A 25131-nucleotide genomic window follows, 5' to 3' on the forward strand; every position below is an offset into this window, starting at 1 on the left:
TTTATTAAATTGAATTTTCGCAAAGTTCCTGTGAAAAGTCCCATTTGACATAATGACCCATTTAGGGTGAAACTTTCATATCAACATATAAAAGTACATTCAGATGAACACACAAATGGACATCGCTTAATTGATTCGTCCTTCCGAAAATTAATACTATCTGAATTACTTTTTTTTCCATTTATTAAAAATAGTTTTCACAAATAAGTTAAAATAAAAACAAAGAAAATACGAAAACATAACACTTTATATAAATTGAAGTTAATTGACACTATCTCAGTTGTTTATTTTTCCCAAATTAATTATTAATTGGTCTTGTGACACATCGTTAAAATCATTAACAAGCCTCAGTAACAAAATCACTGATGGTGATTGACAATCAGTCCGAAAACAAACCCAGCAAATCTAATATTACACCAAATAAGGTATCGTCACTAATTTGAATTTGATGACAATAATGACGTTGATGACTTTGTTAACAATTTCAGGATAATAGTGATAAATTATGTGAGTGAGAAAGTTTTATAAATAGTAGGGAAAATAAATTGATTTTTTATTCAACTCACATACCAAATACTTATACGAGTATATATACGTTAAGCAATAATATAGATTAAAATATGAAAACATTGTTTTATCCTATTGAACTGAAAAATATTTATCATATTCATATCATAATGTATCTAGGTATAAAGTATTTTTTCTTATAATTTATTTTTACTTTCAAAAAATTTGAAGGAAGAACAAAATTAAAAACGTTTTCTCTTTTTATTAATTTTGATATCTGTTTTTTACTAACAACATAAACCTAGAGGCAATAACTATAAATACTTATCCATAAGACTTAATATCTATTATATTCCCAATGTTTATTTCATTCATTATAGTTTAGTCTTTACTCCTTGACGTCGTACTTACTTATTTTCTTACTTACTTACTTGTTTGTACATAACACGTTACCAGGTTTCAGCCTGACGAGGCATGTCTCTTCAGGCGCCTCTGCTGCTTGAGTGCCTTCTTCAGTCTCGTACATCAAGTCCGATTAATGCACCCTCAACTTGCTCACCTCTACTCCTTCTTCTTCCAACTACTGCTTCAAATACCTTTTTCGCTGTAGCACCTTCATCTATTCTTACGACATTATTAAGCTAGCGAAACCGGTGGATGTTAATTCGCTGAATTATATTAATGTCTCGATTAAACTCATACAGCTTATGGCTGATTCGCATGATGTAGTCGTCACCAAATCGTAGAGAGTATTCGAGAGTATTTCTCTCGAATACTCTCCCGGTGCTACTTCATAATTTTGTGATAACGTCTACTTATTGATTTAGTTCCATTTTATATACGTGCACCTCCTTTGGGTATGTTTAGTAGACTCCGCTAGTCAGCCTAGTGAGTCGTCAGTTAATAGTAATGAGTGTATGCATATTATATTTCACATACGTTTTTCATCAGAGATACTGACGCCCTCCGCAATGTTTTCCACTAGCGAGCTAAATTAAATAGCTTTCTTGCATGAACATTTTCTAGCATTTTCTACCTACTATATGACCGCGGTATAGTTCAGACTGGTCATCGTTTCATCTAATTCGAGACTCATCATAGACATTAGATGAATTCTTATTTCAAATGCTTTTGTTCTTCAAATACTTCTAATCACTCTTGTTTAATATTCTAGTATCTGCACCTTACAGCAGGACTGGTATGGAAACAGACTTGTAAACGTTAGCGTAATGAAAAAGTTATTTGAATGAAGTTATCATGAGTTAAAAGAAGTGCCGAATAATCTGTTATATTATAAAGAAGATTACAGACACATTTGAAAATCTATCATTTATCATCATATTTATCATGATCTATCTATCATTAGATCTAATGGACCCGCTTTTTATTTTAAGATAAAAGTAAGTAATCTTTTAATTATCAGTCTAATTATTAGTCTTCTTTACCCAATGTATTGTCTACTTAGTTTTCTGAATGTCAATTTAGTCCAAACAAGCATATTTTAGCAGTAGTAATTCCTTAATAAAAATCTAGATTTACGTCATTTTTGGTATTATCGCTAAAGGAGATAATAGTCCTCTTTATCCAAAGTAATGTCTTAGTTTCCTGTAGTGATTCCTTATTAAAAATCTTTATTGACGTCATTTTTGGTATTATTGCTAAAGTTCTCAGGTAAACCAATTCTTTCATACGTTAGCTAAAGTTATACCGGCTTTCCCTAGGGGATCCGCTTAGGTCTATTAGCCAATTGTATAACCGTATATAGAGGAAAATCAATGTTTAAAACCACCTTTGGCGAAACTAATAATGCTGTTGAGTGGTAAGTCTTGTAGAATTCTTTTATAACTTCAAAGTTATAGCTGTCAATAAGAGTGACTTGTTATCACTACTTGAAACGAGTATCACTTAATTACAGAAAAGACAATTTTAAACCCTATAATGATTGAAAATAATAACTTCTTTCCAGTAATATTTCAAAAGTCTTATCGTTCCATTGTTTACTTTTGAAATTGTGAGAAAACAATTTACTTATTATTTTTCCATAAAATGAAAAAAAATATAAAAAGGACTCTTTGGCAAACAAGTGTTAAGGCTTATCGACATTTTTGTTGCTTAGATTGCAATTTGTATCGGTAAATATTTGGGACTGCACCGAAGGTGTATATGTCCTTATGTAAGGACACAAGTCTGAAGTTCAATATTTTCCTGCTTTTGTTTTTCGTAACATTATCAATTGCTTTTGTTTTGTACTTCTTATTACTTCCCATTGTTTATTGGCAACCTTATATTGACAGGCAATACTAAAATGTATCGCTTATTTATCTTATCCTGCAGAATTTCTTGCAGGATTTCATAAAAAGTTTGATTGTAAAACAAACGAAATACTGCGAAAAAAATGTTTAAAGAATATTTTAAAAGGAAAACAACGATAAGCACATAAAATCTTGTTATAAATGGAAAAATTTGGAAATATAATTTTGAAAAGTAAACAAAATCGAGTGCAGGATTAAAAATTAGATTTTTTGTCAAAGCAAATATTTTGGATATTTTCGTTTTAAATTTGGTGTAAAAACCAAGGAATAATTTTTGAATTATTTATAATTTCCAAAAATTTTAAATTGAACTGAAGGTATTAAAAAATACTAATAATACTTTTGTAGACAAATTTAATAATAAACACATTACGTTAATTATGAACCAATAAAATCAATCTTCCAAGTTCTTTAAACTTCTAACTTTAAACTTCTTTAAATAGAAATTAATTTCTTTAGGATTAAATCAGCAATTTCATTGCATGAAAAATAAAATTAATTCGTATTTAAATAACTGTTTTATTATATTCAAAAATGTTTACCCTTCTCTTACAAAATTTTTAACATTATATACAGAAACAATAGTCAAAAATATTAGAATTCCAATAACACTGGGTTAATTTATATATTGGAAACAATGTGATAATTAAAGTCAATAAAATAAAAAAAGTAAAGTAAAAAAATATAAAAAATTTTAAACAATGGAAGGGTTAATATTAAAATAAGAAATATATATAGATATAAGTATTTTATAAGAATCAAAAACAATGTTTAATCCTTTATTTGATTGCGGTATTGCATTTGAAGTTCAAATCTTCTATTGGAACGAACTCCACGAATAATTTCCGCATCCTTAGCCGAATTCGATTTATGAGCACCACCGACACGACCCTTATACATGTTCATATGTCTTTCACGACGCAAAGTTGCTTTATCAATAGCACTTATATGTGACTCTTCTCGAGGACGTGAAGTTTTTGTATTGTTTGATGGTTTTAAGGGCGTAATTTGTGCTACAGGCTTTAAAGATTTTAACTCTGTTACACTTTTGTTAGCTGTCATCTGTTGTTTCATAATACCTAATCTTGGATTAGGTAAGCGAGCAAGTAGATTTTGCTCCTCATCTGGTTTATTCTCTGAAATGGTTTTAACGGGTTCATTTAAATCAATCTTTTTTGCTGCTTTTGGCTTTGCAGGAACATGTTCTACCTTACGTACAACTAAAATTGTGAGAAAGTATTTTTAAAGAAAATGTTAAAAATAACAAAAATTAATTTCAGTATGTACTCACTGGGTAGTAATTTTTTTGAGGAGCTATTTATGCCTCTTAATTGACTACGATCAGTTGATTTTGGAAAATCTGTAGGTAACAAAATATTTGTTTTATCTTCTGCTTTTGGTTCGGTTTTACCTGGTGTAGTAGTTTTGCCATAAAAATTTATTGATTTCAAAGCCTTTGACGGAACACCAGCTTGTGCATTTCCATTAAATTTAAAGGGTGCAACTTTCGATGCAGCTAGAAAAGAAAAAATAATATATTAAATAAATATATTATGTTAATGTATAAAATATTCTTACAAGGTAATGTTTTGACACCAGAATTTATCAAGTTCTTTGCTCTCTCCGTTTTCCGTGTTACGTATTCAGTAAGGTTTTCCATTTTATTAAACTGCTTTTGATGTATTGCAGCAAAATTTGGCAATTTTGTAGCTTTTTGCATAATTTTTTGAGGAGTAGAACGTGTGCTCGATGCAGTATCAATATCTATAAAATTAAATAAATTATAAAAGTAGAGTTAAAGTAACTTGAAATATGAATATTTGATATAAATGTTATATATTTTATCAATTTTTTTTTAAAGAAAAAAAAATGAATACATGAATATATTTAAATAATTGTACAGTATATATACTTTTTATATACACTGTGTATATACCTCCTCGGGGAGGTATGCAGATCTGAGGTCCATTATTGCTTAGTCTGATGAAGTGATAAACAATAATCTAGTTAAGGTGTAGAGAGGGTTTTTGAAGAAACCCCGAGTTAAAAAAAGAGTATAATTGCTTAAGTGCACTAGCTTAAAACAGCTTCAACATAATAATAAATATATACATATCTACATATACACTAACTTGCATGTTATTTCATATATACCAACCTGGCTTAGAAATTTTATTTGGAGTTGGTTTTGACTCATCATTATCATTGTTAATAGATGTTTGTTTCATCTCATCAAAGGAACGCTTTCGACGTTTAATATTAACATCTATAGAAAAAGAAATTAAATCAAATTAAATTAAAAAATTAAATTAAAAAAATTAAAACGGAAAAAAAACAACTTACGACTTTCATTTTTCAACAAAACCTGCTGATCTGCATCCTGTTTTTTAACGCTTTTATTAATGATTTCATCAATGTCAGCAATTTTCGTTATTCTATTATCAGCGCTGTTAAATGTAACAGCCTTAGCTTTCAAAATCTTTTTCTTCTTTGCTGAAATATAAGTTTTTGTAGATTTTGGAGTGCATTCTACCTCTTCTATAGCAGAGTTGACCAATTCCTTGCCTTCAGATTTTACTTGCTTTTTATCAACAGATTTTTCAAGTAGTAAATAACTTTTAGAATATGGGGTAGGGTGTGGATTATAGTCGTTTCTGAGTTTAGCCTTTGGAGTTTCTAATAATGTTGGCGTTTCTGTTACAGTATCAAGTGGAATGGCCAAATCCTTGTTTTCATTAGAAGGGCTTTCATTTAATGTAATATTTTTATTAACTGAAGTAATTGAAGTATTCTTAACAGGCGTGTGTATAGAGTCCTCATCATCTGATATTACTAGCAGTGGAATAAAATTTATATCTTCATCATCTATAAGATCGAATGTCTCCACACTATTGGACTCTGTTTTTGCTATTAAAACAGACTTGCCAATTGAATTATCAATCTTATCAATGGTAACGTTTAATTCATTTTCTTTAGTATTCTCTGATGAATTTTCATTGATCACTTTTGGCAAAGTGTCTAAATTTTCAAATTCATCATCAGCTGATATATGCTTAATATATTGCTTCTGTACATTTTCAGTTGATTCTTGTTTTGCATCATTTGATACCTTGTTGCTAGATTTGTTAATAACCTCAACATTATCGTTATTATCTGTATGACTATCAGAGTCTGTATTGGTTTCCATTGATAAATTTGCCATTTTCAAATTTAACTCTGAATTTTTTTTAGTATTTTTCTTAACTTTTTTATTATTTTTTTTATTAGATTTAGAAACCAAAGGTGTAACACTACTGCGTACTGTTGACTTTCTACCAGAGCCCTTTACCTTTTCATTAGTTACGGCAGCGAGACTCTCTTCAATACCAGCATTTTCTTTATGCAAAGTGAGTTCCTCATTTACAGTGCCCGACGGTGTAAGAACCTTGGCAGGCATAGAATTCTTACGTATATTTTTAATCTTCGTTTCATTAGTAGAAATTTGTGGTAATAATTCAGTGATGTTTGTTTTAGAACTTTGAACGTTATTCTCTTTATTTGTTGCATTATCATTCACATCATCTTTGTCTTCACCATTATCAGCATCTGCTTTAACTAGTACGATTTTCAAATTAAAAAATAAAAAATTAAAACGTTAACTAGTTACTTACCTTCATTATTTGTTTCAAAGTTCAGTTTATTTCTTAATCCTTTACTTGCAATTATCTCGCTATAATCTAATTTTCTCGAAATTGTTTTACGTCCGCTCCTTGATATGTTTTTCATATCGGAATTCTCCAGTATTTCATTCATTTTAGCAATGCTCGATGAAGGAGTTGCAGTCTCCACAAATTCCGAAGTTATTTTTGATGCTGCTCGAGTACTTCGTCGTACTGATGGTGTATTTTTAACTGAGTTTTGTAGTTTCTTTAAAGTAGACAATTTCAAGTTAATTTCATCCGACACATTTTCTGCAACCTCATTCGACCCGCCTACATCTTGGACGTTAAGTACTGTTTTACGCCTTCTAGATGATTTGCGTTCACCTAATGATTATAAAAATATCATTATTTAAAACAGTTTATTTATTTTTATAAAACTCAAAACTATATTTGCTACATTTTTTTTATTCTTACTTTCATTATTTTCATTAGAGGTTGCTTGCATATTGACAGACTTGTGGCGTCTCTTCGCAGAATTGCGTTTACCTGCTAAAATTAAATAGAATTTATAACATTTAACACTTTTTATTAAACAACACAGTATTAGCATTTTTTTCATATATATTTTAACGTACCAGAACCCATTTTCTTAACAATAAAATTAATTTTTAACTTATCGACAACAGTTATGGCGACCGATCCGGTTAAAACATACAAAGTACAACGCTGCTATGTTTTTGACCCTACAACTGCCATTATTTTTAAATTTTGACATATCTCAAACACACATGGTTGCATTTTGAATTTAAATAAACCATTTAGATTCAGAAATTTAATTAATAATTATAACAATCTTTACTTAACTTTTAACATTAGTACAATTTCTAAATACATTTAGAATTATATTAAACTATTGTAGTTTTAAAATTTATAGTAAAATATTCTATATATAACAAAATTTGATACCTAAGCATACTAAAGCATGATATAGAGGATGCTAAATGTATTCACAAGTATACAGACCAAGTATGCGCTTTGCTATACACTTTGAAACAAAGTGTAATATTATCGCATATATGCCTGCAGATCGAAATTTGGTATGCACACTTGAAAATACCCAGTGCGATTTGGTAGCACGGCATACTTGGTTTGTATACATGTAGCATCGTCTATATCATACTTAATATACCACACAAAAAGGTAATTTGCTTTATGTATTATTAAATTCGAATTGTCGAATCAGTTGTCCTTTATTTGTACATATTTTAATTTACTTTTTGACTTATTATTTTAGTATATGTGCATTTTTGAAATTGCGCCAAAAACGCTACAACTTGCCTATAAAAAACGTGATCACAATTTCTCTATTTAAGATTTAAACACCAACATTGTAGCAGTTTAGAAGTAGCATGCTAAATAAAAATTACTAAGGCTTACAAAATTCTTTTTGAAAATATATTCGTATTTTCTGTTCAAATGTTCTTTCGTACAAAATTTCGAAAATTTCCACTTAATTCTAATGTTATGATTATTTGACTTACAAAAACTAAAGTAAATAAACTTAATAAAATGTATTATATAAATACTAGACTACAAAAAAATTAAATTGTTTGTCGTTGCGAAGAAAAATGTTTTTAATTTAAAATTATATAACAAATATTTGGTTGTATTAACAAATATTTGGTGAGTGCATATGATTTCAGATTGTTTGCAGCAATGAGACGCTATCCTACTTTGCTATCCTACTCTATTTGTAAAACACTAAACTGAAAAAACAATACGTAAACAAAATGATATATTTTTTAGTGTAAGAATCTGTAACTCCAACCTGAGCTAATCTGCATGTTAATTAGACAACAGCTAGTTCGATAATTTCTATTTAATAATATAGAAAATCCACCTTATTTTGGCATGTTAATTTGTTCAAGTCACAAATTTAAACGTTTTATATATTTAGCACGAATTTAGCATGCTCAATTGTTGTTGTGTGAGCAACAAAATTATGAATTCATATTAATTGAATTTAAAGATTTCACTGAATACCCACAATACATTTTGACAGCTGTTAATGTGAATATGTCGATAAGGTAGTTTTATTTACATTTTGCATTGCTCATTGAAATTTTTTTGAGAGCAGTGCAATAGTCATTGCAGAGAGATTGTGTGGGGAGGTTAATAGCAATTAATTAAAAGCAATATAATTTTAATAAAATATGTAGTGTTTGTTAATAATTTGTTAAGGTTAGTATATTAATTTAAAATTAAAAAAAATTTAAATTCTATTAAAAAATAAATAACATTAGTTATCCATAAAGTTAAAAAACCTTGAATTTGGAGGCTTAAATGTAAACAAATTCTTGAGTTTTTTTTTTTTGAACATTTTAAAAGTATATTTTTAATTTTGAAGAGAATATTTTTAAATTAAACAAAAACATTAAAAACAGCTGATTCCATGTTTCTTGTGTGGCAGGTTAATTTGCAATATTTGGTATGCAAAAAAAAAAAAAATACAGAATTAGATCATAGCCGAAATTACAGGCGCACATAGTAAATTTACAAATTGTGTAAAATTAAGGGCATGCTTTTAAAAATATCTGTAAAAATTAATTTGTAAATTTTGTTTTTAAATATACTTACTAATTTGTTTTTAAATATAATTTTTTATTTGTTTTTAATCAAAACATTAAAATAAATAGGTTACACAAATATTTTACAGGTTGAAATTGTCTAGTAGCAAGTGCGCGCAATATGGGCAAAGATCATGATTTACTGGAAGCATCGCGTAATGGGAACATTTCATTGGTAGGAAAAATTTTGGATAGTTTGCGCAAACGCACAGGTCCTTTATCAAGGTAAATTGTGAATATTAAAATAATATATTTATATATAAATAATATTATTTTTTTTAATTGTTATAGTTTCAGACGCGGTCCTAGTGTAAATGCTCAAGATGTTAATGGATATACCGCATTGCATCACGCTTGTTTAAATGGACATAGTAATATAGTTGTTTTATTATTGGCATATGATGTAATACCAGATGTACCTGATATACGTGGGTCCACTCCTTTGTACCTTGCCGCTTGGGCTGGCCACCATGATATTGTCAAAATATTATTAATGCACACAAATAAACCTGCAAATCCCAATGCACAAGTATGTTTTACACGATTTACTATAAAATCATAATTTTAACTATTTTATTTATATAGACAATAGATAATGAAACGCCACTACATTGTGCTGCACAACATGGACACAATGCTGTCTTATCAATATTAATTTCATATGGTGCCGATCCGACTATAAGGAATAATAGTTTTCAAACACCACTCGATCTTGCTGCACAGTTTGGACGTTTGCAAGCCGTACAAATACTTTTGCGTATGCATCCTGAATTAATTGATCCCTATAAAAATTGTGCTAAAAATATAGAGATATCTGCTGCCAACACACCTACGAAACTTACATTCACACATACATGTTTACATCTTGCTAGTCGAAATGGCCATAAAAAAGTCGTGGAGACACTTTTAACAGCTGGTGTTGATGTGAATTTGTTAACTCATGCCGGCACAGCTTTGCATGAAGCTGCGCTATGTGGTAAAAAGTCTGTTGTTTTAACTCTACTGAAGGCAGGTATAGACCCAAATGCAAAGGATGGGAATGGACGTACAGCATTGGATTTATTAAAAGTTTATCCACCACATGTTACTTACGAAATTGTTACTGCCATACAAGGTTTGTTATATATATAATTTATTCTCAATTATAAAGTTATTTATATCGGCTAACTACTTAAAATTTGTTTTAGATTTTTGTAAGAAACGCACAATTGAAAATGAAAACAATAATAATTTGAACCAAAGTGATGATTCAATGCGGGATAAATCCCATACAATGCCAAGAACTTTGTACGAGAAGAACTCTAATATTGCGAACAGTAATGGCAATAGTAAATTTTTAACAACAAATATTTTAGTTGGAAAAACGTAAGAGAATATATGCTTTAAATGTGCAGAACTTCAAGTAACATCACACACCTACATTTTACTACATACATTATTAAATGTACATGTAAAACACATCAAAAACACATTTACATCATATCTTTGTTATCTCTCGATGTTTTAAAAGTTATACATTTTAAACACTTCCTGCATTAACTGACTAAGAAAATATCTTTGTACCTGTTTATACTGTGATATAATTTATTTGTTTATTTATAAACAACATATATGTATGTATATATATAAATAACTGTTTTACTTACTGTCATTAATATTAAAATATATTTTTAAATATTGTAATTAAATGTTTAGATATTACTTTGTGTTGTACTAACATTCTACGTCGAAAGAAAAAAAATTATATGTAAACCTATTAATTATATTCTCTCACTGTATTTGTCTAATATAACAACTGTTTAGGAAATGCCATTAGCTCATATATCACTAACAATGAACCACCAAACCACTCTTTCGTTTTCAGTACTTCATACGCTTACATATATCGACACTCATGTTCCATTAAACACAACAAATCGGTATAATAAAAAAAAAATATTTATATAAATATCAAATTTCATATTTGCTTGCTTTGCATTTGCGCAACACACAATTGGATTTGTTAGCTTTTGAAAAATATTTATAATTAAAATTGGATCCATAAATATCAAGCTCGATCTGGTACTCATGTGTTAAATAAAACTTAATTAAAATCTGCATCGACCTCTCATCCCGCTATGCTTTTTTCATTTGACTAAACTCATTTGATATTATTATATTATCTTGATAAATAATGCAACTATATTGTATAGTATATATAAAAAATCTGCAGAACATTTCTAAAATCTGAGGAACTAAAACTGCAGACTGTGTTACAATTGTTGTTGTAGCCGTAATGGCAATCCTACCATATTTTGTTGGCGTAGCAAGCTAAAACGAAAAGCTATATAGGTCGTGTGCGAGTTAGACTAAGGTCGTGTGCGAGTTAGGCTAAGTTGCGTTCTAAATGAGGGAAATTCTAAGTTGTGTCGACAATGTAGTGATGTGTCGATACGTGTTGATAAATGGCTAAATGTGTGCAGTGCAAAAAATCCCAAAAAATCTCCCATTTGGTTTAGCATCAACTTAGCCTAACTCGCACACGTCCTAAGTTGCGTTCTAAATGAGGGAAATTCTTAGTTGTGCTTATAATGTAGTGATGTGTCGTGCGTGTTGATAAATGGCTAAATGTGTGCAGTGCAAAATATCCCAAAAAATCTCCCATTACGGATACGGATACATTAAATTTTAGCAGTATTAAGAGGTCATATATATATTTAGGATAGATACATTAATTTAAATTGGTATGAATGTAGAGAAAAATGTAGCCAATTAATTAATAACTTCAATTGGGTGCTAATTGATATATGTTACGGATGACTTCTAGCGGAATGAAGAAGAATTCATAAATTTCTACGCGAAAACGTTAAGGAATCGTGTCGTCAGACCTGCAGCAAAAATTTACTTTCAGGGAGTTTTACTTTATCTAAATCGACTATGTTTTTTTTTGCAATTAAGTCATGGCATGATGTATTAAAAATATATAGATATATCCATTCGATTCAAAGAGGGTGGCATGTAGTCCTTGATACGTTCCTGCTTTTCATCATAAAGAATCGAAGTCATAGATAAGTTAGTGTATATATGTAGAGGACTACCTTAACCAATAAATACAATAAACCACTAAATATGGATAGGAAATGCTTTTGAAGAAAGTTTGAACAAATTAAGAGAAAGAGATAGATAGAGAGAGAGAGAGAGAGAGTATATAACTTAGGGATATTAAAAACGATTGTAAAAATTAATAATGAAGGAGAGGAAGAAAAAAATTCTGATTTCAATTGTATTAGAACAGTTTTTCTATCCAAAATAATAACTGGGATATCTGGTATATAATGTTTATAAGTTATAATGAAGAAAGAAAAATAATTTATACGACCATTTCATCTGCCTCAAAACAGTTTTTTCAACTCGAGATACTCGTCCTACTTTTCTGTAATTGCTTAATTGAAATTCAATAAGAGGTAATTATCGTCCGGATCCCTTTCAGATGTTAAGGAAAAATACTAGAAAATAAAATTGTAATAATATCTGAATATTATGAAAATTAATGGTTGAAATAAATAGCACTGTGCCCATGTCCTTAAATCATATTATAAGATAACTTGCTACTTTATTAGTATAATATACACAGGGAGTGGTGAATCAGCGAGTTTGAGCACTACTTACTGATAAATTTCCTTAGTTTCAATTTTATTGGAACATAATAGTTGATTATATTCTTTCATAACTAAATTATTAATATTCGCAATAGCTTAAAAATTGCGAGGCTTAAAACAATGAATGTCGGAAGAATTAGAAACTGAAATCTATTAAGATTTGAATATAATTATATTCTAAAATGATCAACTATAATAGTCAAAAACAATGCCTATTATTTAGTCACAATAGTAAATTCTGGATAAATCTAAATGGATTTAAATCTTGTTAGATTCGAAATGATCAACTGCAGTAGTCAAAAAGACCACTCTATATGTGAAATTCAATACAATCTACAATATATTTTCTATCAATCTATATATTTAATCAGTTGCAGTATGATATTTTATCCGACGGTAGATATATCTTTTTCAACATATATAGATATAGTGTATAAGCTGGGTGTCATTCGAATTACAGTTTATCTCCATTGTTGTTTTTCTGATATGTCAGACAGTCTTGTTCTATTCCATTGCAAGTTTTACTCTAGTGCTGCATGGTATATCTTATAGTAATGTTCGCGTTATATATCCCATAACACCCGTACTTTCCTCTCTTTATATCAGTGTTCAAATTTTCTTGTCTTATTTGTTTTATCCAGAAATCTAAAAGAATTTTAACTACACTGTCGTTGAGCATAAGAATTAATTGATTTTGTGTTTAATCTTTAGATATCGTATTCGATTCTATGTATCAATTTTCTTGATGTGGTTTTAGTGAATAATTTTTATTTTGTGTGCAAAGTGTAAATCAATTAGATTATACTACAAGAAATCCTATGAGTTTAAACAATGGAAAATTTAAATTAGATTACCATTATCATCTATGGAACGGCTACATCCTTCTGAAGTATTTGCCAAATATGTTTTTGGATAAAAATTTTAAGATCAAGTTATAGTTATAAATAAATATTTAATTTCAATTTCAATATTTCATTGATTTACTCATAATCTGTATTAATTTGAAACCTGGAAACGGAGCATATTTTTAAATTTATAGGGTTATGATATTATGAATTCTTAATTTGTTAGAGATCATTAAAAGTATGCCAAAGAGATCATAGGACTAATCGCATATGTATATATTCTTAAATGTAAGCATAACATCTGGATTTTGTACATTATGTATATAATGCTTGCTTTCATTAACCATGAACTGAGATTGATCGTGTTGCTTTTATATATATGCGCGAAACCTTGAAAATACCCATATATTTTTACCCATATATTGAAAAAAAGCTTAAATGATTTAAATGCATCCTTTTTTTTAGCACTAAATCAAATGGTCTCTCATGTTCCATGAGTTCATTAGAAAAAATATCATCTAATAAAAAGCCACATTATTTAAAAATGAAACCGATATTACAAAAGTCTGCAAACGACCTAACAACGCTTGGAAATCCTCCGCTTCCACCTAAAAAAAATGCATCTCTTAATAATTTGTTAAATAATAGTTTAGACAATAGTCCGATTAAACCTACAATAACCAGAAAGAAGTTTGTTCCAAAGTCTTATGAGCAGATATGTTTGGCTAAGTCAGGAGGTTATTCAAGTTCAGGCAGTGCGAATAGTATGGGTATATAGTACACTTTAATAGTCATTAATTATGTAAACAATACAACCAAATTTTGTTAGACAATATACCAAACCGGAGGAGAGGTCGTTGCGTGGATGAATATGTTGTAATGTCAGCACCCGATACTAAATCTGCTAACAATTCATCAACATTAAATGTAGAAGCAAAGCAAGCAATTATTAATAAACCAAAATTGAAAAAACCTTTTCCTAGTCCACGTAATTTCGAATATAAAAAATCTGCTGAATATGGGGATTATGCAAATATTAACTCTGTAGTCAATTCTAACAAAGCTGAAAGAGATTTGTAAGTTATTAAAAAAATATCACTCATAATACTGAAGTAAAAATCGATTTCTATATTTAGTAAGCTAAAAAGCAAGATTTACGATGCTAACAACAATAAAGCACATTCGCCAACTCCAGAATTTCCACCGCCAACAGTTGCTGAAGCAGAATCTACTATACATGAATTTATACATCCGCGTAATATGGATATGCAACGTGCATCTATAAAATTAAGAATAAATGAGAGTATCGATAACGATAACCCCGAATCTGCAGCAGAATCGGGGGAGTCGCACAGCTTACGTGCTTCCGACTGCTTGGAGGAGTTTATAAGTGAAGTGCCATTTGCTGGTGAGTATCAAATAATATATGCCAGTAACAAGCCTATTATTAATAAATAAACTATATATAAAATCTTTTTAACAGGTCTTTTTAAAGGGTCTACACTTAATCTACATATGGATGAAGTTGAATATAGCATATTAGATCGACGTTCAAGTGTTTTACGTTCACCCAGCCTAGTACGTTCTCTTATGAAACCCGTACCAGCAAAGCGAAATTTTGTTACACAAAAATCTACACCGCCAATTGAAAATTTAAATGAATCCAAAGAGTGGGAAGAGATTAATACAATTTTCGAATCCATCGGTATGGAGGTGTTCAATGCTAATGAAAAGAATACTGAAAAAAATACATTAAACTTAAAAGACGTATTGCCTGCAAAGTCAGTGACGCAAAATGAATTTAAAATGCGTAAACCCTCTGATCTGGCTTTAGGTATCTCTAGTAATTTATCAACCAATTGGTGCCATTCTCCAAATACATTAATTTATGGACAAATTTTGTATAACGTTTATGTAAGTTTAAGTGACAAAGAATTTCATTTCTATAAAATTTACCAATCTTTAACTTTTTCAGTATCTCGGTTCTACGCTTATCAAGGTACTGCAAGGCACGGTTTCTACACGTAAGTCAATACAGAAGCTGAAACGAAATGAAAATATGGTCGGCAATGACTTAGAGGTGAATTTATTACAAGATTGTAATACAACCACGAAGTATGTGAAGACAAACCATCAACAGACACGTTTAGAAGTTGGAATCGCCATATCACATATGGGCGTAAAATTTATGGATAATGTTAATAAGGTTGTTATAAATAAATTAAATTATTAATAAATAGTTATAAATTATTTTATTTTATATTCTTTTAGAACACTATTTGTTTGCATGATATTGAAAATATTAATTGTGTCTGCCAAGATTCGGAAGATCTGCGGTATTTTGCATATATAACCAAAGAAGACGACATACATTATTGTCATGTTTTTATGGTAGACAATTTGGTGAGTATATTGAGTGTTGAACTTTCTTAAAAGTACTTAGTGTTGAATTAATCATTTTTATTGCAGGAATTGGCATCAGAAATAATTTTGACTTTAGGTCAAGCATTTGAGGTTGCCTATCAACTTGCTATGAAAAGAGATAGCATCTCCCCTGATAATGGATTTAAAAGTTCTGATAGTGTTTTTATAGAAAATGAGTAATTTTTCAATTATTGTATTAAGCATTTAATTATCCGATAATGTATTTTTTTTACCCAATAATGTATTTTTTGCTAGTCTTTTTGCCATTATTTTTACTTGTATTAAAGTTATTAAATTTTGTAAGAGTAAATGTTGTTACCACTTGCCTAGCATTATTAGAATTTTAATTTATCTGATTAACTACGTGCAGCTAATAAATAATAAATAAAATAATTTATAAAATATTATTTATTGTTTTTTTTAATATAAGAATAAAGTAAAAAAAAAACGGTTCCGATTGCCTGGGTACGTCTATGGATTTTATGTATTTTTATGGATTTTAGTAGATTTGATAAATTGAGGGAAATAGTAAATTAGCTCGGTATGGCAGCAAATGTTGGTATTTACACGAATTTCGAGTAGGGTAAATTAAATAGAAATTAGGCAAATTAGGTGTTACCATTGTGCAAATTTTATAAGATGTTTAATAAATAAATAAATAAATTTGAAAACTTTTAACCAAAAATAATAAATAATTGCAATAAATAAATATTTACATAAGTGCAGTGCAAAAAATCCCTAGGAAATTTCAATTTTCTTTACCTCAATTTACGCCATAGTAGATAGTATGGTAGCCAAGCTAGTATGATAGCTTAGCAATAGTAGATATAGTGCATCAGAATGCAGCAGAATATATTTAAAAGGGAAATTTCAACAAACAAAAACTTTTGTTTCAGTGGCCAGGAGCTGAGCGTTCAAGCATAACTGAGAATGTGACTGGCATTTACATTTTTTCTTTTTTAGATAAAGAGAATTATCTGTCGCATCGCATTAACCAATTTTTATATACTATACACAGATCAATATGTTCGTTAAGGAATTTAATAACAGTGTGGACAACATTTTACTGAGAAAAAATGCATATTTATTGCCAAATGGAAGAACAAGGTTCTTAACTTAACGAATTCAAGAATTCTGTTTTATTGATGTTTACTTAATCTTCAATTTTATTCTATCGTAAATTAGTGACATACATACATATGTCTAAATCAGCTTTATCATTAATAATGCTGCGGCTCGTAGAAATGCATGAATATCTCAGTATTTGAGATTGTCTTTACATTTCTATGTAATTAAACAGTCCACGAAGGATTATGGTGTTTGAAGTCGCTATACTACTTACATATTATTTATATTATCTACCATAGAAAAGATTGAAGCACAAACCTTTTACACTAAAGCACAAATAATGGTCAGTTGTGATACTGTAGCCAAGCTACCATAACTATTAGAATTTTCAAATATAGGACGTATGCGAGTTAGGCTAAGTTGTGTTCTAAATGAGGGAAATTCTAAGTTGTGCCGATAATGTAGTGATGTGTTTGCAGTGCAAAAAATCTCTAAAAATCTCCCATTTGGTTTAGCATCAACTTAGCCTAACTCGCACACGTCCTATATTATAGATGCTTCTACATGTCCAATTATCAAGTGTGACTTTAATTGTATAAATGCATGATTTACACTATGCGAACACTAAGTTTATGACAAAATATTTTACCGGTTTAATAACCGTAGGACATACGGTTATTCATTCATTTTATGTAAGTACTTGAGTGCAATTTAAAGTAGTACAAATACGCAAATTACAATTAACTAAACTATTAATTAAAGAAATTATAATTTATTTTTGATTTTTTATATAATATACATGTATTGCTATTATATTTTATTTTATTACAAATTAATGACACTTTTCCCGAACACATTACGAACTGCCTTACCGATATTGTTATCACGCAATTTTTTTGACAATTCGGCTTTTGCATGTTTATTAAAGGTTTACATTGTTTTATGAAGTAAAAGGTTTTCATATCAAATTCAACTTATTTCCTTGAATATAATAATATTTTTGAACAAATGGATGAAGTAAAAAGGAAAAGTGTGACAAAAGAATACGATGATGCCGATATTGAAGAGGGTAAGTGTAGTTTATAATGAAACTATCACATTGAGTTTCAAATTGCAGAATTTAATTTAATTAAAAATTTAAATAAAAATTAAGAAAAGTTGCATTTAAGTATTTGAATAGTTTTTTTTTACAATTAAATAAAAAAAAAAACTTAAGATCTGTAACACATTTTGCGACTGCTTTATAGGCACATAGCCGTGCTTTATCAATATTATATTTACTCTACAATTACCAGCTCTGATAACAGCTTTCAGTACATGTAATTTATTAGCACACTTTAGTATTATAATACCAATTTTATATTCGTTAAAGACGTTAATACCACTAGCTGCTTTCTAAAGGCAGCATTACAATATATTTTACGTATATCAAATATTGCAATATATTACGGAGCTGCTTTTTGTGAAGGCAGTCAGTCTTACATTGGGTTTGTTTAACTTCGATTTCATCACACAAGGAACTATTCCAATAAAGAAAAAAACTGTGAAAAGTAATAGTGATTTGTTAAAATTGTTTATATGTGCAAGTGTGCTTAATACATTTAAATACTCAAGATAAACGCAAGTAGCTGATTCCTTTCTAGATACGTTCTAAGGTATAACCTACTGTTATTATATGTTTTTGTAAAAATAAAGTGTTTTTCATTCTTTCAGATACTCCTGCATCTGATACAAGCGAACCATCCAACAAAAAACCTAAAGTACACATAACAACTAACAACGATTTAGATTTAAGTCTTAATCCACACTATGCGACGAAGGATTTTACAAATATGTTGACAACAGTTTGGAACTCAAATCAGGAAAATGATTACAAACACGATAAGAGTGATGCGGAAGTATATTTTAAACCATTTCAAATATGTCTTATGCCAAAGCTATTGCAGGATAAAAATAGTTGCAGGAAATTAGTTGATGAAATGGTACACAAAGTACACTGGTCAAGAAAACAGATGGACTTATATGAATTTTATCAAAGCACCGACCTCTCGAACATGTCAGAATGTAAATATTTAACAAATTTTTTATATATGTTACGTCGTAATGTACGTCCCTGGTTGGAGAAGGTAACTAATCTAAAATTGGATTATGTATCGGCATCCTGTTCAATGTACACCTGTGGTGATTTTTTGCTGGTTCATGATGATCTATTAAAAGATCGTCAAATTGCTTTTATATATTACCTTTCTCCTTGGACTAATGCTGAGGAATGGACCGAAGAACAAGGAGGCTGTTTAGAAATTTTTAACAGCGATGAAAGTTTTTTTCCACAATTTCCTGTTAATCGAAAAATTTCGCCAAAGAATAATCAATTTGCGTTTTTCAAAGTTGGTTCGCGTTCATTTCATCAAGTCGGCGAAGTAACTAATTTTGATTATCCGCGTTTGACAATCAATGGTTGGTTTCATGGCACGTCGAACGATGAACTTATAGCAAACTCCTTGCGACCATTAAATGATATAATATTTAAAGTACCAGAAGATGTTCAAGTGAATGTAGCCGAAATTGTAAATGAAGTGTACATTACACCTGACACTTGTGCCAAGATACAGGAACGTATCGAAACCAATTCAGAAATTTGTCTGTACGAATTTTTTAAACAAGAAATATTTGAAGCTGCTTTAAAACAATTAAAAACGGACGATTCACTTATTTGGCAGTGTCAGGGTCCAGCTAATGCACGTTATTATGAAATCTTACAGCTAAGCTCAGCAAGTAGTACATTAGACGACATTATAAAATTATTCTCTAGCAAAGAAATGTTTGCTTTGTTGCGCAAGTACACTGATCTGGATTTAGCAGGCGATAATGCTAAAACTCCAATGTTTAATTTTGAAATACAACGCTGGACGCATGGGAACTACACAGTTCTAGGCGATAATGCCATTTGCGAAGAGAACACTTTAGATTTAATATATTATTTAAATGCAGCAGATGGTGCTGGTGTGATAACTTATCTTGCGCCTGACGCCGAAGAAGTCGATGAAGCGATGCATAATAATGACTATGATAGTGATGATGAAAGTGTACTACTCACCTTAACGCCAGTAGATAATTCGCTTAATATTGTTTACCGCTGCCTGGGCACTACAAAATTCACCAAATACGTTTCACGTAATACTCCGCTTAATAAGGGACCAGTATTTGTTATTTCCTGCAGTTACAAAGAATAACTTTAACTCTTTCGTTAACTACTAATGTTTAAATTAATTGAATGTAGTCAAATTTGAGCACAAACTAGATACTACCAACTTTTATGACGTTTAATAAAAAAAACATTTGTTGTAAACTAAATTAAGTTGACGTAAATAATATATAAAATATTAAAAATAAGTTAATGTTTATTCGATTAAAAGTATTTTGAATTTTAATGTGTTAATATTTGTAAGGCACACTACTCTAAATTTATAATTACAGTTTTGTTAATTATTTATCCATTGTTAATCAATTGTTTTCATGTCCATATATTAAGTTAGTGTGTGTTTGTTTTTATAATAGTTAAATATATCGGATCTGTTCTTGTTTGCCTGTGACTTCTTTTAATCATAATCCTAATCACAACAACGGTGTGCAGACCCGTTCTGTTTAAGTGTAGTTTGAGTATGAGTGCAGTCTGAGAAAACATATGTTAAAATTGGATGATATTTCAAGATATTTAAAGTCACCAATAATGAAATCATATATATAAAGTGTTAAAGTGTTAAAATTTTACCATCTCAACTAGCAGAGTCCTCCCTTTTGGATGCATTCGTCGACACCTTTTGAATGGAGCTAACATCAGTGAGATCGAATATAAACGTAGACTTATAGCCCTCCACACAGTTTCGAACCAATTCAAATTCTAATAGAGGCCGATAAAGCCATGGATAAAAAGATATGCAAAATTTACTATAAAATGAGAAAACGATTAACTCTAAATTACTAGTTCTAAATTGTTGATACTGGATTAATAAAAATTCTTACAAAGGTTGAATAGTCATTGGTAAAAGAGGATATAGAATTAACCTTATTGTACCCAGTTTGTTTCTCTATTCTTGCGAAAATTTACTTAATTTGCTTTCCCGTAAACAATGAAACATTGACGAAAGTTGGTGAGTGATACTTAGTTGTCAGAGAGAGCTAGATCCGATACTCTCTCATTTGGTATTAGAAACATAGTTTTAAAATACAACGCGGGGCGCATGAGAATTACACAGTTCTAGGTGCGAGGAGAACACATTAGATTTAATATATTATTTAAATGAAGCAGTTGGTGCTGGTGTGATAACTTATCTTGCCACTGACATGATTATGATAGTACTACTCACCTTAACACCAGTGGATAACTCGCTTATTGTTTATCGCTGCGTAGGCACCACAAAACTCTCCAAATACGTTTCACGTAACATTCCGCTCAATGGAGGACCAGTATTTATTATTTCCTGCAGTTACAGAGAATAATGTTTATTCCTTCATAAACTACTGATGTTTAAACTAATTGAATATAGTCAAATTTAAGCACAAACTAGATGCTATCTAAATGTATGAAATTGAGTTATGAGTTAATGGTATATAAATGATTAAAAGGAAATGTTTATTTGATTAAAAATATTTTAAAATTGAATGTGTTATAATATGCAAAGCCCACTAAACTAAATTTGTAATTACAGTTTTGTTAATTATAAGTCCATTATTAATCCATTACCTTCATGTTAGTATATTATGAAAGTGTGTTATGTGGATTTATTCCACATATTTGTCAGTCCAAGTTTTGTCTTACTTTATATTAAACAAAATAAAAGACAAAGCCCAATATCACAGTTTTTGTTTAGAAATTTGTCCTACACACAAAGTAACGCTTCCTGTTTACACTATTTCAAGTACATTGAAGCTAACTTACTGTTTATGCTGATTCAGCTATGATCACCAGAGTCAAGTTGAACACAGCATTCTTTGTTTACTTGATGAGCAATGAATGTTGCGCTTCTGATTCCTCACATAGAAATTAACTTAGGTACGACAAATACCACCACACTTATCACAAGAATGCAAAGCTCAGCATAAAACTGACGCGGTTTAGTTAGCTTTTGCTGGACACTTCAGTGTCTTCAGTTCTACTCAAGCCAACAAACAAACTGGTCCAAGTTCTCAAAGCATAACAAGTATATGTTTATATTTAAGAGATTATTAAAATGTATGCAATTTGCTTGTGACTGGCTTCGTCTTCTTCCAATCTCAATTCTAATCACAACAATCGCAAGCTCATACACCCTTTTTATGTACATATTGAAAGATAGATGAAGATTTTTGTAGATATGATATGTAGATATGTAGACATTTTAATCTCTTGCTTTATTGCTAGATCTTAGGTAATGAACTTCTAACAAAACCAAAATTCTAACTTTATATGAAGTACTTGCTCACGAATTATCTCACTTTATTTACAGATAAATATCGGATGTACTCATCTATGTCTTTTATGATTGTGGTAATTCTAATTGGCATACCGATGTGGTGGAAGACAACAGAGGTTTATAGGTAAAATTTAAAAAAAAAAAATAATATAAATAAATATATATTACATGCATATATATTATTTTCAGGGTGTCTCTACCATCTTACAATATTTTAGGTTTAAGTGAAAATCCTATTAAAACCTCTGTGAGTATTGGAATATTCACATTTCAAAAGGAGCGATCATCTTTGCTTATAAGTGAATTAAATGAGGCTTTTGCAGATAATAGTAAGTTTTAATATAAATGTAGTATATACTGATATAATTGATTGTTTTCTCTCAAACTAGGCTTGTGGGATGTTAAATTCGTTCAAATTTTACCATTCGAGAAAGCGAATGAAGCAAAAACACCAGCTGGTCTGGAAAGTTATATATTAAAGCAGCATCAATTAAAAGTTGGTGATTTCATTTTTATTGAATGGCCACGATTGGAGGAGGAAGTTTTGCTAACTAATGAACGCTCCGCTTTAATAAGGACTGATACAAGTAATTCTATTAAGTTCAATTTTATTAAGTTCAAAATTGTAGAAATTTATATCGGGTTTATATGTTCTTATTGTAAACCAATTATGAAATCAGTTTTTGGAGTCACTGTTAGGTGAATGAGAGCTGTTAGGAGAGGAGAATGCGTCAATATACTAATATTTTTATCGAGTTATATATTTCAGATTTCAGCAAGTACCTTAAGTAACTGAAAGTTATAACATTTATAACCAAATTAATTGAATATTAAAACCAAACCTTTAATTTATAAAGTTCTCAGTAACAAAAATATAATTTTTAATCCCACATATTATAATATATTGCAATCTCTTAAATCAATATTTATAAAAATAATACAATCTAACATTTTAGGCGCTAATAAAATTAAAAGCGTTATTAATTTGTTAATATTACAAACGCATCGCATTCAACAAATATTGACCACGGATCAGCGTTATGCTACTAAGTCTGAAGCGCCTCAAGCTGAGTATGATGTTATAGTGTCTGTGCTGAATCCCAATCCTGAAATAATGGATGCAAAATGGAATGTACAAATGGCCATTGAAAGTAAACTAAAATTTTTATAACTATCAGTCATAATTTTTCTTTATTTGTTTTTATTTCTCTTCAGCATATCTTGCTCCGTTTTTAAGAGACGTATCCGGTGTATCGAATTTTACATTAAAATCACAATGGAAATATCAATTAGCATTTGAAGCAGAACTTAAACAAAAACGTGATACTACCAAACTTGGACGTCATTATGCTTTATCTGAAACATCCCTGCCACATATAATAACATCAATTGAAAAGAATTTAGGTGTTGGCATTACTGATAAATCACCCATTAATTTGGTAGTGTATATACCACCTTGTAGTATTGCACCCATTCATATATATAATCGACATGGTAATATAGCTACGAAGCATAATGTAGACTCATTTATTTCACAAAAATGGGGTGGAATAATCATAGCAAATCCACCCGAGGAAACATGCTTAGCTTACAATGAAAATCAACAACCCGTGCAGTTCTATGTGAACACCAATGATATAATGCAAATCATGTTGCATCAACTACATAAACTTTTAGACATAAGTATCGAGGTACGTCGTTTACAATTTATATATTATTTTATATTTTATTTAAATTTATTTTCTACTTATAGTTTAATATACCATCTGTGAAAACAGTTGCACTTGAGCAAATATCGCCACGTCGTTGGGAATATGAGTCGTACATTAGGCGTAGCACCATCACACATATCACAACCGCAACAAACACATTGCAAAGCTTAATTAAGTTATTAGGTAAATAAATCATTATTGATATTGTTAATATATAAAAATTATTTTCTTTTAATCTAGACAATATTAGTTATATAGTCATAAACGATGATGTAGGTACATCCATTAATACCGCATATGAACACATTCTACTGGCCAAAAGTGCGCTTGAAGCTAACGATTTGGTCAGCTCCTCCAAATATGCAAAAATTGCTTTCACCTCTTCGGAGCATGCCTTTTTCGATTCCACTCTCTTGGCACAACTCTATTTCCCGGACGAACAAAAATATGCAATTTACATTCCACTTTTCCTGCCCATCATGGTACCTGTGATAGCTTCGTTTTCAATGCTACGTAAATTAATAGTAAAGTTATTTGGAGCCAAGAAAGAAAAACAGAACTGAAAATAGATGTGATGTATCTTTTTTTTAATGACTATGACAGTATAAACTTTAAGTATTTTTAGTATAATTTCTTTTCAAATCCAACTCAACACCTCCTACGGGTTATTTATATATATATTTTTTTTTAAATCAAACCAAATAAAATAAATGATAAATTAAGTTTTTAGTCAACTACAAAATATAAATTGTATTCGTTTTTGTCTATTAATGAATTAAAAGAGAGCCGGTAGGTATTATTCAAGAATCAGTCGAATCACTTTACATATCCTTTAAGTGAAAAACAATGCTGAGGTACTGTTCTAAAAATGTTTGTAGCTTTCTGCAGATGTTATATGCGACCT

The 25131-nt window shown here is 29.8% G+C and overlaps 6 protein-coding genes across 25 annotated transcripts in view; 3 read left to right on the forward strand and 3 right to left on the reverse strand.

Annotated features, from left to right (window-relative positions):
- The window catches only part of LOC119676320 (forkhead box protein O-like), a 297012-nt gene that overhangs the window by 182556 nt on the left and 89325 nt on the right, over positions 1–25131 (reverse strand). The window lies entirely within an intron of this gene.
- The window catches only part of LOC119679750 (exonuclease 1-like), a 73189-nt gene that overhangs the window by 29965 nt on the left and 18093 nt on the right, over positions 1–25131 (forward strand). The gene's annotated exons all lie outside the window — the stretch shown is intronic.
- Positions 1–25131, reverse strand: part of LOC119679752 (protein phosphatase 1 regulatory subunit 12A-like) — a 63582-nt gene that overhangs the window by 25757 nt on the left and 12694 nt on the right. The window lies entirely within an intron of this gene.
- Positions 3528–21663, reverse strand: LOC119679749 (enolase-phosphatase E1-like). 4 transcript variants are annotated; one of them, XM_038092271.1, is made up of 8 exons: positions 21430–21663; positions 6935–7009; positions 6470–6844; positions 5163–6413; positions 4978–5085; positions 4398–4583; positions 4111–4335; positions 3528–4039 (listed from the first exon to the last, which is right to left on the reverse strand). In XM_038092271.1, the coding sequence occupies exons 2-8, from the start codon at positions 6963–6965 to the stop codon at positions 3591–3593; spliced, it is 2625 nt and encodes an 874-aa protein (XP_037948199.1). In that variant the 5' UTR covers positions 6966–7009; positions 21430–21663; the 3' UTR covers positions 3528–3590. The 4 variants fall into 4 exon arrangements, with proteins under 4 accessions (XP_037948199.1, XP_037948197.1, XP_037948196.1 ...); XM_038092269.1 differs by lacking the exon at positions 21430–21663 and adding an exon at positions 7096–7286 and having other exon boundaries at positions 6935–7006; XM_038092268.1 differs by lacking the exon at positions 21430–21663 and adding an exon at positions 7096–7286.
- LOC119679747 (ankyrin repeat and SAM domain-containing protein 1A-like) lies at positions 8584–16226 on the forward strand. 9 transcript variants are annotated; one of them, XM_038092261.1, is made up of 12 exons: positions 8584–8701; positions 9157–9312; positions 9379–9616; positions 9673–10201; positions 10275–10452; positions 14036–14340; positions 14400–14646; positions 14707–14978; positions 15054–15484; positions 15546–15776; positions 15842–15973; positions 16040–16226. In XM_038092261.1, the coding sequence occupies exons 2-12, from the start codon at positions 9209–9211 to the stop codon at positions 16172–16174; spliced, it is 2802 nt and encodes a 933-aa protein (XP_037948189.1). In that variant the 5' UTR covers positions 8584–8701; positions 9157–9208; the 3' UTR covers positions 16175–16226. The 9 variants fall into 9 exon arrangements, with proteins under 9 accessions (XP_037948189.1, XP_037948186.1, XP_037948192.1 ...); XM_038092258.1 differs by having other exon boundaries at positions 9177–9312; XM_038092264.1 differs by having other exon boundaries at positions 9177–9312; positions 14036–14334.
- LOC119679756 (prolyl 3-hydroxylase sudestada1-like) lies at positions 17923–24938 on the forward strand. Of its 3 annotated transcripts, XM_038092286.1 has the most exons (8): positions 17955–18131; positions 22549–22639; positions 22705–22844; positions 22905–23102; positions 23472–23666; positions 23731–24206; positions 24269–24410; positions 24468–24938. In XM_038092286.1, exons 1-8 carry the CDS (start codon positions 18071–18073, stop codon positions 24788–24790), a joined length of 1626 nt encoding a protein of 541 aa, XP_037948214.1. In that variant the 5' UTR covers positions 17955–18070; the 3' UTR covers positions 24791–24938. The 3 variants fall into 3 exon arrangements, with proteins under 3 accessions (XP_037948215.1, XP_037948214.1, XP_037948216.1); XM_038092287.1 differs by lacking the exons at positions 22549–22639; positions 22705–22844; positions 22905–23102; ... (2 more) ...; positions 24269–24410; positions 24468–24938 and adding an exon at positions 18776–20415 and having other exon boundaries at positions 17923–18131; XM_038092288.1 differs by lacking the exons at positions 17955–18131; positions 22549–22639; positions 22705–22844; ... (3 more) ...; positions 24269–24410; positions 24468–24938 and adding exons at positions 18401–18717; positions 18776–20415.

The sequence above is a fragment of the Teleopsis dalmanni genome, chromosome 2 (genome assembly GCF_002237135.1).
Source record: "Teleopsis dalmanni isolate 2A chromosome 2, ASM223713v2, whole genome shotgun sequence".
Taxonomy (NCBI): Eukaryota; Metazoa; Arthropoda; class Insecta; order Diptera; family Diopsidae; genus Teleopsis; species Teleopsis dalmanni.

Coding starts and splice junctions, on each gene's coding strand:
- LOC119679749 (XM_038092268.1), bottom strand. Junction 6,845..6,934: donor CTCTAATGAAAATAATGAAA/GTAAGAATAAAA, acceptor TATAATCATTAG/GTGAACGCAAATCATCTAGA. Junction 4,584..4,977: donor AAATAAAATTTCTAAGCCAG/GTTGGTATATAT, acceptor TTAATTTTATAG/ATATTGATACTGCATCGAGC.
- LOC119679747 (XM_038092261.1), top strand. CDS start 9,209: ATGGGCAAAGATCATGATTTACTGGAAGCATCGCGTAATGGGAACATT. Junction 10,202..10,274: donor AATTGTTACTGCCATACAAG/GTTTGTTATATA, acceptor AATTTGTTTTAG/ATTTTTGTAAGAAACGCACA. Junction 15,974..16,039: donor TTTTTATGGTAGACAATTTG/GTGAGTATATTG, acceptor TTTTTATTGCAG/GAATTGGCATCAGAAATAAT.
- LOC119679756 (XM_038092286.1), top strand. CDS start 18,071: ATGGATGAAGTAAAAAGGAAAAGTGTGACAAAAGAATACGATGATGCC. Junction 18,132..22,548: donor TGATGCCGATATTGAAGAGG/GTAAGTGTAGTT, acceptor CTTTATTTACAG/ATAAATATCGGATGTACTCA. Junction 24,411..24,467: donor AAGCTTAATTAAGTTATTAG/GTAAATAAATCA, acceptor CTTTTAATCTAG/ACAATATTAGTTATATAGTC.